At 38.4% G+C, this 15,836-nt stretch overlaps 1 protein-coding gene across 1 annotated transcript; it reads left to right on the top strand.

Annotated features, from left to right (window-relative positions):
- Positions 1 to 5,943: 5,943 nt before the first annotated feature.
- Positions 5,944 to 15,061, top strand: tmem72 (transmembrane protein 72). Its single transcript, XM_084392108.1, has 5 exons — positions 5,944 to 6,173; positions 8,498 to 8,564; positions 12,201 to 12,272; positions 12,361 to 12,500; positions 13,666 to 15,061. Exons 1-5 carry the CDS (start codon positions 6,104 to 6,106, stop codon positions 14,049 to 14,051), a joined length of 735 nt encoding a protein of 244 aa, XP_084248234.1. The 5' UTR covers positions 5,944 to 6,103; the 3' UTR covers positions 14,052 to 15,061.
- Positions 15,062 to 15,836: the final 775 nt, after the last annotated feature.

Genomic DNA, 15,836 nt, shown 5'->3' with positions numbered 1-15,836 from the left:
GCTGGGTTGTGTATAGCATAAAAAAATAGAAAAAAGGCTGCAGTATTTTAATGATCAGTCATCTTGATATTATTTACTTAAAGTACAAAACCTTCTAAAAAATTATCCTTTTCTTCACTTCGTGTTGCAACAACAAAAGCAAAGGTCTTTCTGAATGCAGAGAAGTTTGATGTTGAACAAGAATACATCTCATGAGGTGTTTATAAAGCGAGATAAAATTGCCATTGTAATCAAGATTAAATGTACCCCAGTAGGCCGTGATGAATAACAGATCCATGGCGGAGATCTCATTATAGAATGGGAAACGAGGGGGAGTCCAGAAACACACATTAAACAATATGGTTCATCTACACTTTCTCCTATACAAATCATAATTTTTATATCTAAATATCATATTTTAACTTAATTTCTACAAGTCATGATTGTACCACTGCTTGCAAAACACAATGTTCTGACCTCATGTTATTTCAACAGTGCTGGGAAATTCCAACAGCTCACAGCGATCCCTCACATATGCTTAACAACACAATTACACATTGGGCTGTCTGATGAAATGTTATGTTATGGCTGCCTACCATTCCATGACACCATATCAAACTCATTAACACCATTGTCACTATCAAATGATTTGCTGTTGATTTGCTGCTGAAGAAGTCTGTCGTCTGTGTGCTAGGAAGATAAATGGCGCAGTGTCATATGTGATGTTTGTACTTCCCTAAAGATAAGATTTTTTTCTTTCTTGTTGAGGTAAAGCAATATATCAAGTGCACATGCCTCAAAAGGCCATCAAATTTCATATATCATTCCCTGTGGGAGTCATTCACACCCATCATGTGTTTATGTATGCATGGGACAAATGAGTAAAAATCATTTCAAGGCCCATAAATGTGATGAACGTGAACTTTTGAGTGCATGAATTAGGGGTCACTTTGACTCCGCAGCATTAACCAGCAATCAGTCTGTCTTTACAGCATCAGAGCTCAGTGTGGGTCAGCTCTGACTAAAATAATTATGATATGTCTTTGCAGAAAGAGCCCAGACATATTACAGCAATAAATATAAACCAGACCAAACCCAAACCTAAATGTCAAGTATTTATGGTCTGGGTTCTGGTTGTTATGTTTATAGGAACAAGCAATTGATATTTATATGTTGTATTGTTGTTGTCATGTTCTCGTTGTCATAACATCTTCTGTTGTTAAAGTCAGCATGAATTGAATATACAGTGCAATGCATAAGTGAATACACCCATGCTAAAGTTGACTAAAAAGAGGAATAAAAAATCATATTTTGGAAATTGAACTTAATGCCTTAATTAAAAAAATTAGGAAAAATCCAACCTTTAAGGACACCAATTTTCTTTGTGAATGAATAATGTATCGTAAATAAATAAATGTTCTTCCTTAAAATACATGGTGCATAAGTGAGTACACCCCTATGTTAAATTCCCATAGAGGCAGGCAGATTTTTATTTTTAAGTCTTTTTTTTAATTTTTTTTTAGGATACTATGCATCCTGATAAAGTTCCCTTGGCCTTTGGAATTAAAATAGCCCCACATCATCACATAGCCTTCACCATACCTAGAGATTGGCATGATTTTATTTCAGTTAGCCTAAAAGCTAGTTTGATTTGCATTGAGAGATGATCTTATGGAAAGTACCCCATGCCAATCTCTAGGTATGGTGAAGGCTATGTGATGATGTGGGGCTATTTTAATTCCAAAGGCCAAGGGAACTTTATCAGGATGCATAGTATCCTAAAAAAAATAAATAAAAAAATACTTAAAAATAAAAATCTGCCTGCCTCTATGGGAATTTAACATAGGGGTGTACTCACTTATGCACCATGTATTTTAAGGAAGAACATTTATTTATTTACGATACATTATTCATTCACAAAGAAAATTGGTGTCCTTAAAGGTTGGATTTTTCCTAATTTTTTAAATTAAGGCATTAAGTTCAATTTCCAAAATATGATTTTTTATTCCTCTTTTTAGTCAACTTTAGCATGGGTGTATTCACTTATGCATTGCACTGTATATTGTCTAAAATGCATGTTATTAAACAGTAACACTTTATAGTATTCTTGTTGTTACATGTACTTACTATAGTAATAACAGTAAATTATGCATAATTACATGCAACTAACCCTCAACCAAACCCTAATCCTACCATAATATTAAGAACATGTTGTTAATTAATATTATTCTGTACTTAAATGTACAATTACACTGTAACAAGGACACCTTAAAATAGAGTTTAACCTATTGGTCTTATTATGAATTATGCATCCATGCATGCATTTACATTTTTCTGACCTTCTAATTTGAATCAAAATGTCACAGCTGGATCCTTCAGTGAAACAAACGTCCTCCAGCTCACATTCAGATCTGCCTCCATCCAATCAACAATGGTGGATAGACCAAGTACCTGTCCTACATTTTTGTTTATAACCCATTTCAGTTCCAGCTGCTTATCATAGTCTAGCAATGAAGCTGTCTTGTTATGCTATGACAATTTGTGGGTACTTTTGCATGCATTCATTTTATTTTCCATGAATAACATCTATGATTTGCTCTGAGCTCAGAAGATGTTGTATGTAGCGCAAAAAGATTCATAACTAGGGATGCACAATGTGGATACACAGTATTTACTTCAGCATCTATTCATTTAGCAGACACATTTATCCAAAGCACCAAACAAATGACACAAGAAATTCATTGTAAGGAGACAATTATGTTGTCTTTACAAAATCAACATAGTATTATTGCACAAACTGAGGTTTTGGCTTTTTCAACATTACAGAGACCAGCATTTCTAAACTAATTTAGCTTTCAAACTACTCCCACTACAACTCGGCACAGATCATCAGTCTATTCTGACTAAGTTTACCATGTCTTTCCTAACTTATTGGACTTTCCCGTGGCAGATGATAAAAAATCCCCAAAATCTGAGACATTGAAGATTTCTGACTGTATAACAAGCAATCACAGTCAGAAATGTTTTATTACGTACACTACATTGCCAACAGTATTGAGACACCCCTCCAAATCATTGAATTCAAGTGTTCCAATGCTGTATAAAATCAAGCACCTGGGCATGCAGGCTGCTTCTACAAACATTTGTGAAAGAATGCAGTGGTGTAAAGCACGCCGCCACTGGACTCTAGAGCAATGGAGACATGTTCTCTGCAGTGACGAATCACGCTTCTCTGTCAGGGAATCCGATGGATGAGTCTGGATTTGGCGGCTGCCATGAGAACGGTTGCCTGACCGCATTGTGCCAGGTGTAAAGTTTGGTGGAGGGGGGATTATGGTGTGGGGTTGTTTTTCAGGAGTTGGGCTTGGCGCCTTAGTTCCAGTGAATGGAACTCTTAATGCTTCAGCATACCAAGACATTTTGGACAATTACATGCTCCCAACTTTGTGGGAACAGTTTGGGGATGGCCTCTTCCTGTTCCAACATGACTGCGCACCAGTGCACAAAGCAAGGTTCATAAAGACATGGATGAGCAAGTTTGGTGTGGGGGAACTTGACTGGCCTGCACAGAGTCCTGACCTCAACTTGATAGTACACCTTTGGGATGAATTACAGCGGAGACTGTGAGCCAGGCCTTCTCGTCCAACATCAATGCCTGACCTCACAAATGCGCTTCTAGAAGAAAGGACAAAAATTCCCATAAGCACACTCCTAAACCTTGTGGAAAGCCTTTCCAGAAGTGTTGAAGCTGTTATAGCTGCAAAGGGTGGGCCAACTCCATATTAAACCCTACGGATTAAGAATGGGATGTCATTGAAGTTCATGTGCATGTAAAGGCAGACGTCCCAAAACTTTTGGCAATATAGTGTATGTTGTATTTTGATATGTTAAGGAAAATATATACATGCCACATTCTGTATATAGCCTAAGTATACGTTTGTTGTAATAATGGTGAGTTAGTTTAAAAGGTTTGACCATGCTTTTAAACTTGTTTTTAGTGGTCTGTGGTTGTGAATTCACAGTGTGAATAAAGAACATAGCACAGAAATGCACATACCTGGAATACAATTCTGCTAATCTGGAAAACAGTTGACCCAGGCAGAAAACAAAGGTAGCCTTGTTCTAATGTTAGGGGATTTACATTTTTCCTCTTAGCAGGAGTCAACTTGGATATCAGAGTTGTAAATTAGAGCAGAACTCTCCAAGTGTTTGCCAAGATCGCCTATTTCACTCTGGACAGTAGGATGTATAGTATGTTGTCTTCTTCAGGGCCTCAGTTACTGAGAACTGAAGTCAGTTAATCTGTTGGTTTCGGGAGACCCTCTTTTGTCCCTTGAATGTCCAGGCCACATAAACCTTTTTAAAAAGGATTTACAGTTCACATCTGTGATATTTTCCTAGTTACTCCCATATCCCCTTTATTTTCCGCTTATTTATGAACATTCAGGATATATTTCCCTAAAGGATGAGCTGGCCAACAAGGTATTTAACCTCGGAGACTCTGTACAGAGCCAGAGGAAGTTATGATTTTGATTGTCTTTTTGGTAGACCATGAATTTCTGTACAATTGTGTTTAGTCATGTTGTAACAGCTGTCATGTGTGATATGCACATTATGGTACATTTTGCTGTTCACAACTTTCTTTTAAAGGGTTAGTTTACCCAAAAATGTAAATTCTGTCATTAATTACTCATCCTCATTCCAAACCTGTAAGAATTTAATCTTCGGAACAGATCTTTTTATCAAAATTTGAGAGCTTTCCGTCCCTCCATTGACAGCTATGCAACTACCACTTTCAAGTATAAATATATAATTTTGCCCGTTTAAATTTTTTTTTTTTTACCATATTTATTTTTAAGTCACAAATTGGTCTATTTAGTGTTTGTTTATTACTAGAAAAAAATTTGGTAATACTAATTACATATAATTAATTATAATAATATAATAAAACTAAATTATATTAGTTTAAAAAAATAGTACTTTTTATAGTGATAATAATAATAATAGTTAGGCCTATTATTATAGGATAATAAAATATTTAGAAAATACATTATTATTATTACTATTATTATTATTCATAGTATTAACTTGTATATTAGATTAAAACAAATCTTTTTCACACTGGTGTTATTATTTTGTACAGTTTTATTATAAAAAAAAAAGTATTATGAATCAGTCAATATATTAACCAAAATGATGTGATGTGTCGTATAATGCCGAAGATACGCATGTGGTTTGAAATCCTAGCAATACTGTAGTCATGTGTGATCAGATTTAATTACACAGACCCTTACTGTGTCATGCCGTCATGCGCCATGCTGTGGTTCTAATCAATTGTGATCTGTTATGACTGAGAAAAGTCTGACCTTTGACACAGGTAACTAAAGACTGGAAGAGATGGTGTCTGTTCAGTGCCTCTGCTGAATGATTAACATCTGTCTTGTGTCAGGATTGGGCTATGAAAGTACTGCTGCTTTCTCCACCATTAATCATCAGTTCAGGACAGGGCTTATCAGGCAGACGTTTGAGACTCCATGTACATTTACTTTGTAAAAACACATCTGACCTTGGGCAAGGACATTTTTGATTAATTGGCTGATTGGATGAACGTAATTTAATTTGAATGTGTCCCTCAGCAGCTGTAAAAGGATGGAGGGTGGAATACCTCCTCATGAAGGTCACTGCTCGTAACCTGTGAGGGTCCTGCAACAGGCTTGTGTGCACAAGTGTGTATTTACATGTGTGTGTGTCCCCCTCAGGGAACATGCCTTATTTGTGCTCTTTGCTAGTACCTAGTCAGGTAATCTTTAACTGTAAACTTTTTCATTGTTTGGTCCAATAACCTTGAGTAGAGGTGGAATTTAGCAAGAACAAGCAGAGGGTGGTGTGTTTGGGTTTTAGTTTTTTCTGTTAGGCTGATTACTAGGGTAAACTCTGCACTGGGACGCAGCCGACGGCACCCTCAAGCTCAGGCGAGGAGATTACTAACCATGGGGCTGCAGTGGCGCTGCCATCCTTACACAAAGTTCTGACTTCCTCTTTTAACTACCAATAAATTAACAGTCGAAAGAGAACGTTAACTATCAACAAATGTTCTAAAGTAAAAAACGTTTTAATTTCAGCCATGAAGGGCTCGGCTTTGTGGGTTATAGTGGAATGTGCCTGCAGAGTTCTTGGCATCTCGACTGCTGCAGGTAGGACTGTTCTTTTCTGTATACTTCTGTTGGCCATTGTTTCACTGAAAGTGCTATAAATTACTTTTAAATGAAAAAATATATATGTTGCACCAGTTGCATCAAGAATGCATTAGGAGCAATTTTTAAACCCTGTGATTAATGTTTAGAATTCTGAAATGTGCATTTTGTGCTCATTACCCAACATACTGTAATCTGCTTTAAAATGAGGGAAAGAAAGGCCCTGTTCCAGTGTTTACGAAATGGCCCATTTAAGTTGAAATAGAGGGTAAGTGTATGTAAAAAAAGAAAAAGAAAAATAATGAAAAAAGAAAGAAAAGAAGTAGGGATGATTTACTAGATTCCTTAAGTCCAACAATTACATAAACAATATTAAATGCAAGATTATTCAATAGCAAACTTTAAACCCAACAGGGTTTTTATTTTTTTATTAAATAATAGGTCTACTAATAATAATGGGACTATGCAAAGTAATAGATCCACATTAGCCTACTTAATTTCTTTTCTCCATTCTGACACCTGATGGAGTTTTGGTTCCTAGCCACTGTAGCCTTTGTCGCCTTTGGCTTTTGGCTTGCTTAGTTGGGGACATTTAATCTAATATTCAACAATAATATTGATCTGCCTGCATATATGAGAACTGAACTGAGCAGGGGTGCGTTTCCCGTACAACGACGTAACTTGATGCTTCACTAGTACGAAGCATCGTTGAAGAAATCAACTAGCTAGTCACGACTGTTTCCCGAAACCATATTGTCGCAAAGTGGTCGTTCAACCACGTTGGTTTATGACGTCACGCACGTGGTGGAGTAATAACTTATTTTAATGAAACTGTTTGAGATCGAATTAATGCTAGATACCCGGACCTGATATAAACGACAGACGTGGCATCTGAGGACTATTTCTAATTTTTCTCAGTTATTTCGCTTTATTTCCAGATTCAATCATATAGGCTCGTTCTTAGGCTATCCTATTTAGAGCACGTTCGCACATGCGCAGTCTTCAAAAACGGTGCTTTAAATCTCTTGACAAACTCAAAGACGTAAAGGACATTTGTATGTATTCTAAATAAAAGACACTGGTTGTACTGAATGCCATATTGCTCAAGATAAGGATTTATTAAGTCCACATGTCATGCAATCTAGAAACTATGCTTCTAATCACAGCTCGAGAGCTTGTCGTTTCAACCACACAACATTGCGATGCTGTTTGCGAATGTTCGTTGGAACGATGGTTTCGGGAAACACCGACTCGTTGAACTATGCTGATAAGATAACGACTGAATTTGCGACCATAGTTGGCTATCGTTGCTTTCGGGAAACGTCCCTTGACGACGACATCACGGTTTTCTACAGAACGGCTATAAATGAACTAAATGAATAACTTTTTTACAAGAAAAATGAATCATCACTGCACTTACTGGACTGTGATGCTATTTTCTTCTAGAAACAAACTTTGTTGGATAATTTTCCTGTTATCTCTGTAAAGCTGCTTTGAAACAATCTGTATTTTAAAAAGCGCTATGGCCTAACTAAGGTGACTTGAGATGGCTTGTTAGGATATCTTTTACAAATAATAAGAAATAACGTTTTTTTTTAAATCTCATTTTCAAGGTGAAATGTGAATAAAACTAGCTAGTGTTACAAATTACATGATAATAATACTAAGAGTAGGCTATTTACTCATTTTTTTTTTGTAATACAAGAAAAATACCTTTTTACGTAGGCCTATTTCATTCACAAATCTAATGAAAATGTTTCAAAATGTTTTTGCATTGCACAGAGACCTGTAAAATTCTCACACATAGGCTATTGAATAACACATGTATTGTATTTTATTTAGTTTGTTTTTGATTTGTAATTTTTTTCTCCCAAAACCTGGGGTTTATTTGGGTTTATTTGCCAAGCTGTAGTGTGTGGCAAATCTGACATCTAGTGACCACAATAAGAATTGCATTCCATTTTTGTGAAAAGTCCAAAGGTTATACAGGTGTTGTGCCGAATTTCGACCCCCCTGAAGTGTTATGATAACACTTCAGTTTGGGGACCAATTCTCACTATTAACTAGTTTCTTATTAGCTTACATATTACTAACATATTTTCTGTTAGTACTTATACAGTACCTATAATAATATAATAATATTAATATAATATTAATGCCTTATGGCCATGACCATATTCTAATTTCTAAATCACTTAATCCTCCCTTATACCTAAACTTAACAACTTCAACAACAACTACTAACCTGAATAAGCAGTAAATTAATTGATTATGATTTCTGCAGGTTAAGTTTAATGTGTGTGTGTGTGTGTGTGTGTTGTCAGTGCTTTGTGCAGTGGGTGTAGAGACTCAGAGACAGGGGGAGTTCAACAGCTTGGCCGTCTACCTCCTGTGAGTATATAATAAGCTGCTGTGGGAGGTATAGCACATTGTTATTCATATGAAAGTTCTCTGAGACATGTCTTCCTGTCAGATTGTATTTAATTTTTCCTGCAACGAGCAAATAAAGCCACAGTGATTTTTAAAGATGTGGTTAGATCTAAGAGACTGATCAGTTTGTTTTCCCATTTTAGAATTAGAACCATTCCTTTAATGTATTTTCAGTTATTGTTTTATGATAGTATTTGTTATTAATACTTTGTATCCTTGTCCTCCAAATCATTGAATTCAGGTGTTCCAATCACTTCCATGGCCACAGTTGTATAAAATCAGGCTGCTTCTACACACATTTGTGAAAGACTGGGTCGGTCTCTGGAGCTCAGTGAATTCAAGCGTGGTATGATAGGATGCCACCTGTGCAATAAGTCCATTCGTGAAATTTCCTCACTACTAAATATTCCACGGTCAACTGTTAGTGGTATTATAACAAAGTGGTAGCAATTGTGAACAACAGCAACTCAGCCACAAAGTGGTAGGCCACGTAAAATCACAGAGCGGGGTCAGCGCATGCCAAGGCACAGTGCGCAGAAGTAGGGGTGTGAGATATGGCAAAAATATCATATCACGTTTTTTTTTTTCCCGGAAAATCACGATTCATAATTTTATCACGATTCTTTTTCATGTTGGTTTTACTATTTTGCTAGTGACTGAGCATTACAAACTAATGTCCCTATTTTAAAAACAAAGCCTTACTAGGTAACAAAATATAAAATAAAAAAGGATGTCAGACATTAAGGCCAAAGTGGCTAAGATAAAATCTTTGTTATTATTTTCTTTGTTATTAAAAGGTAAGAACAAAGATTAAAATTACATAATGTACAAATTAAATAAACAGTGCGCTATTTTTCCAGCTTCAGTAGGTGTATTTAACAGAAGCATTCTAGAAAGAAATTAAATGAACAAATATAAAAATAAAACACTACATAGACTTCACTGTATAAATTATGCATTGATACTTCTAATAAAGTTCTCAGTGCAGTGAGTGATTTTTTGTTTGTTTTTTTGTTTGTTTTTTTATTAACCTGTATTAATTTCTTTCTTGTGCTGAACTCAAAAGAAGATATTTTGAAGAATGTGGCTAACCAAACAGTTGTTGGTCCCCAGTGACTTCCAAAGTATATATTGTCCTACTATGGAAGTCAAGGGGACCTGCCACTGTTTGGTTAGCCACATTCTTCAAAATATCTTCTTTTGTGTTCAGGACAAGAAAAAAATGAATACAGGTTTGGAACAAAATTAGAGTGAGTAAATAAGGACAGGATTTTCATTTTTGAGACGGACATGGACACGGACACGGACACCGACACGGACACCGGCACAGACATCGGCACTGGCACGGAGACGGACACCGGCACAGAGACATACACCGGCAAGGAGACTGACACGGAGACGGACACCGGCACGGAGACAGACACCTGCAAGGAGACTGACACGGAGATGGACACCAGCACGGGCATGGACACCGGCACGGACACGGACACTGGCACGGACATGGGCATCGGCACGGAGACGGACACCGGCATGGAGACTAACAAGGAGACGGACATCGGCAGGGAGACGGACACCGGCACGGACACGGGCACCGGCACTGACATGGACATGGACACCGGCACGGAGACTGACATGGAGACACGGACATCGGCACCAGCACAGAGACGGAGACTGGCATGGAGACAGAACCCAGCACGGAGACGGACACCGACATGTAGACTGACACGGAGACGGACACCGGCACTGGCATGGAGACGGACTCTGGCACAGGCATGGACACCGGCACAGGCATGGACACCGGCACTGGCATGAGATGGACACTGGCACGGACATGGAGATGGACACCGGCAAGGACATGGAGACTGCACGGAGATGGACACCAGCACGGACACTGGCACGGGCACGGGCACATACACCGGCACGAACACGGTCACCGGCACGGAGATGGACACTGGCACGGAGACTGACACCGGCACGGAGATGGACACTGGCACCGTTATTGACACCGGCATGGAAACGGACACCGGCACGGACACCGGCACCGGCACCGGCATGGACACCGGCACCGGCACTGGCACAGAGACGGACACTGGCATGGAGATGGACACTGGAATGGAGACGGACACCGGCACGGAGACTGACACCGGAACGGGCACGGACACTGGCACGGGCACGGGCACATACACCGGCACGAACACGGTCACCGGCACGGAGATGGACACTGGCACGGAGACTGACACCGGCACGGAGATGGACACTGGCACCGTTATTGACACCGGCATGGAAACGGACACCGGCACGGACACCGGCACCGGCACCGGCATGGACACCGGCACCGGCACTGGCACAGAGACGGACACTGGCATGGAGATGGACACTGGAATGGAGACGGACACCGGCACGGAGACTGACACCGGAACGGGCACAGAGATCGGCACGGGCACAGACAGTGGCACAGAGACTGACACCGGAAAGAAGACGGACACCGGCAAGGAGACTGACATGGATATGGACACCAGCACGGACACTGGCCCAGATCCGGGCCACATATGGTACATGTGGATTCCACGCGTACCAGATGTGGGCCGGATCTGGGCCGAAACTATGTTGCTGTCTGGGATATTTGTCTAAAATAATTTGGTTTTCAGCATCAGAATCATGAGTATTTTTATTGCGGTGTCACTATTGTCCTGTGCATTGGGTTACCAGCACATTCATTTCCGCACCCAATGTAATACCAAATTTTAGCATTTTTATCAACAGGTCATTTTTTGTCAACCTTTTACATTATATCTTGGAGTATCGCAACAATATTGTATCGTGAGTTCACTATCGTGATATGTATCGAATCGTGACATGAGTGTATCGTTACAGCCCTAGTAAATCCACTTAACCTAATTGCTTTTCGACAGCGATGCCATTGAAATATACAGTGCTAACGCAAAACCGGAAGTTCAAACACAAAATTCTAAAGATGGCTGCGCACCTGTTTCTCTGGCGCATAAAGTCTATAAGGAACATGGTCACTGAAGGCCACTGTCATTCCATTTCTAACTATAGCTGGCAAAACAGTAGCGCCTCTTGAGAATTACACAGAGGGAGGCAAATGGGCCTCTTGTCCCAGATTATCTGATCTTTCTGGGCTCACAGCCAGACCAGAGAGGTTCTGCATGAACAACAGGGAGATATTTCCATAGGGATTAAGCGGTTGTTCACATGCATGAACACCAGAATATCATAAACAGCCCGAAAATGCGAGATCAAATATCTACTGAATGGTAATGAATATATTACTCTGGATAAAAAGCATGAAGAGGAACAAGCGATTAAAGTTAACATAAATACATATTCACAGTCCATTTTACTTTATTGAGGTGAGATTCAGGATTCTCAATAAGAAAACATGTGAAGTGGGACTTGAATTGATTCTCCAGGAACTGATTGCGTTGCGAGAAGTGAGAGTTAACATTTAAATCGTTCACCAAAAACATTAATAGAGTAAACATGATTTCATATGTATGTTTTGGTACCCCTTTGAACTGTTTGAGCTTACATTCTTCCAAAACCACTGCATTACTCCTGTTTGTATTTCCGCAGGCTTTCCTCACTGGTGATCATGCTTTTTGAAGTTGCCTATTTCATTGACGCTCTGTTGGCAACGTGCCTTCCGTACGTACAATCAGATTATATGAATCATGTACTTGCTTGTGCGATTTTAATCAATGCATTTACTCATATCTGTTTTTCTTGCATGCAGTTGTCCACCCACATGGAAGATTTTCATTCTTTGGAAGAAGATGACCAAAGTTGGAGGTTTTCAGAAATTTCTATACTACACAATGATGTCTGTGATGTGTTTCCTGCACCCAGTGCTTGCGTGGCACGCTGTAATACCAGGTCTTTCAATTTATTACATAAATCATATATTATTATATTATTTAATAAACATATAAATAATAATATACAGACCCTTTCCAAAAAATTTGAATATCATGGAAAAGTTTATTTATTTCCATAATTCCATTCAAAACGTTAAACTTCCATAGATTATAGATTCAGGGCCCACAACTTAAACGATTTCAAGTATTTAGTTGTTTATTTGTACATAATTTGGGCTTCCAGCTCATAAAACCCACAAAAACAGGATTTCAAAAAATTAGAATATTACATGAAATCACACAGTAATTACACAGTGATACCATGGTCATTGAACCAGGTTTTGGTTCTTTTGGCAGTGTGGACAGGTGCAAATCCTGCTGGAAAATGAAGTCAGCATCTCCATAAAGCTTGTCTGCTGAAGGAAGCATGAAGTGCTCTGAAAATGTCCTGGTAGACGGCTGCGTTGAGTGGACAGCACAGTGGACCAACACCAGCCGATGACATGGCTCCCCAAACCAACACAGACTGTGGAAACTTCACACTGGACTTCAAGCATCTTGGATTGTGTGCCTCTCCATTCTTCCTCCAGACTCTGGGACCTTGGTTTCCAAATGAGATGCAAAATCTGCTCTCATCAGAAAAGGGGACTTTGGTCCACTGTGCTTTATTAAATCCAGAGTCAACGCAGCCGTCTACCAGGACATTTTCAGAGCACTTCATGCTTCCTTCATTTTCCAGCAGGATTTGCACCTGCCCACACTGCCACAAGAACAAAAACCTGGTTCAATGACCATGGTATCACTGTGTAATTACTGTGTGATTTCATGTAATATTCACATTTTTTTAAATCCTGTTTTCGTGGGTTTTATGAGCTGGAAGCCCAAATTATGTACAAATAAACAACTAAATACTTGAAATCGTTTGTGGGCCCTGAATCTATAATCTATGGAAGTTTAACGTTTTTAATGGAATTATGGAAATAAATTAACTTTTCCATGATATTCAAAGTTTTTGGAAAGGGTCTGTATTTCACCGAATGAAATAGCATTCGCTGTAAATCAAAACAATAATTTAGAACAATTTAAATATGTAAATATCTGCCAAAAGTGAATTCTGACCAAGTTTAGGAACACACTAGCATACAGGTTACCATGAATTAAGAAACTTTGCCTATACTTTACAGGAGTTATGCTGGTAGTGACTGGATTCTTTAACTTCATATTGAGCAAAAAGAAAAAGGCAGATCTGCCTAAAGAGTCCAGTGCATCGTATTGTGACCCGGCTCTGTCTTCTGTCTGTGTCCCAGACACGGGGGACACTGAACACGTCTCTTTCTTCCACGTCATCTCCGGCAAAAGAGCATCTTTTTTTCCTAGCAATAGCCGACTGCATGGCCCCAAAGACAGGGCTCAGTCAGTGAAGAATGCCCAACGCAAGAAAAGACAAACAGACACAAGAAATGTGCACTTCATTGAGAGTCTCAGATGTAGTGATACTGAAATGGAAGAATACCATGAGGTGGAGCAAGAGGAGACCACGTCAGATAAAGCACCAATGATTACACTGTAAATGTGAGTGATAATGGTGTTATAAATCAGTGTAGGCATTAGATGCTATGTGAAAAGTTAATACAAATAGTTCTTCTTAGAATATGAGAAAAATATCTTTCAATTAATGCTGTAAACTATACAGGTGGTACATCATTGGTTTAAAATGAATTAATTTCTAGGCTATTTACATATGAATTACACACAAGGAAGTTTTTATAATAACGTTATAATAAATGTATAATGATATAATTATGGTTCTACTCATTATTTCATTTTAACATTTAAATTGTGGCCAATTTATTCAAATATTCAAGAAAAGGTTAAGTAAAAATACAATGAATATGCAATTTAGTGCATATATTTAGCAAAATGCTCCTCTCTAAGTTAAATGTTCTTGCTGACTTTATGAGTTTTTGGGCGTTGAATGACTTTTGTAAGGTACAACTGAAACACAGATTGAGCGATTGCATGTGACAACACGTATTTCAGTAAGTTGTACTGTATCTTTCAACATTACTTCTTGTGATGTTCTTTAATGTTTATTTCGTGTTGTAACAAGTAAAGCGGAAGAGATGATCGGTTCACGTGCGCTCCGCTTGAACTGAGGCGCTACAATGATTTGTCATGCGACAGAGCACCAAAAAAGATTGTGACAGCTCGAGAGACGTCTATGGTCTCACTCCAGTCTATGGCAAAGTAGCCAATTTTCTATTCTTGTAAGGTTTATTGTGCTTGCAATTTTACCCTGACCAACCCCACATGAGGAAATCATACCTGGTACGGATAAAAAAATAAAAAAACATGCTTACAATTGTTAACATCCTTCTTTTACAAGAAGCGAGCTCCCTAAACAACATTTGAACACTGTCAGTCAAAGAGCTGTTTTTTATTCCAGTCTGTAACCTTAAGCCTGGATCTCCTGCACCCATTCTCCATACGTCAATACAATTAAGAGATTCCATTCATCATACTGACCCAGACAAGAGGGTTTTCAGTCTAAAGACTGGACAGCAACCCCCCAGGGGTAATTCCTCTCCATTAACCTGTATGGATGTCTATTAAACAATAAATTCATTGCACTTGTGTTGTGCTTCTAACTGTGTAAATCGAATAGCTTCAACATTTTACTGGCGATATTAGCTAGTCGCAGACTTGCAGAGCAGAAATTGTTCAAAATAACTGGAGTGAAAAATCTATGAGCATCAATGGGTCAGGCAATGATGCTTTAGAATGACAAGAATTAAACTCCCACATAAACCCACTAATAAATCTTTCTTGATCTTCTTTGGCTTAAAAATCACCCTTAATAACTACAAGTGATCAAATACAAAATTAAAGCTATGGGAAATACCCATAATCCCTTGTGGGTTAATGATGTAAATATGCCAACTAAAAGGTGCCATTTAAAAAGCATAGCTGTTATTTAAATTCAGAGATTTTAGCTCTTAGTATTGTCAAAGCTGTTTTAAATAAATGTTTTGGGCGAAGTCACTATTAGGATGATTTATGTTCCCTTTAGTGAACTTGGACCCTGATTAATATATTCCATTTGTCTCCACACAGATGAATAGCAGAAGTGCAGTTGTATGTGTACTTCTCTAGAAATTTAAATATATCCACTGTCTAGCCTAGAGTCATAATTTCCTTTTATATTTAGCATTACAGTGTCTTTTCTATATTTGAAATAATAATAATAATATGAGATAATTCATATTCTTGCAACAATCTAGTTTAAATGGGATAGTTCACCCAAAATTAAAAAATTCTGTCATCATTTAGGCCTACTCACCCTCATGTCTTTCCT

This window comes from Rutilus rutilus, assembly GCF_951802725.1.
Source record: "Rutilus rutilus genome assembly, chromosome: 20".
Classification (NCBI taxonomy): domain Eukaryota; kingdom Metazoa; phylum Chordata; class Actinopteri; order Cypriniformes; family Leuciscidae; genus Rutilus; species Rutilus rutilus.
This window is presented reverse-complemented; position numbering and strand designations above follow the sequence as displayed.

What these genes read in the sequence shown, in the direction of transcription:
- tmem72 (XM_084392108.1), top strand. Translation starts at nt 6,104, where the DNA reads ATGAAGGGCTCGGCTTTGTGGGTTATAGTGGAATGTGCCTGCAGAGTT. An exon ending in TGGCATCTCGACTGCTGCAG is followed by an intron (nt 6,174 to 8,497) that starts GTAGGACTGTTC and finishes GTGTGTTGTCAG; the next exon opens with TGCTTTGTGCAGTGGGTGTA. An exon ending in AGCTTGGCCGTCTACCTCCT is followed by an intron (nt 8,565 to 12,200) that starts GTGAGTATATAA and finishes GTATTTCCGCAG; the next exon opens with GCTTTCCTCACTGGTGATCA.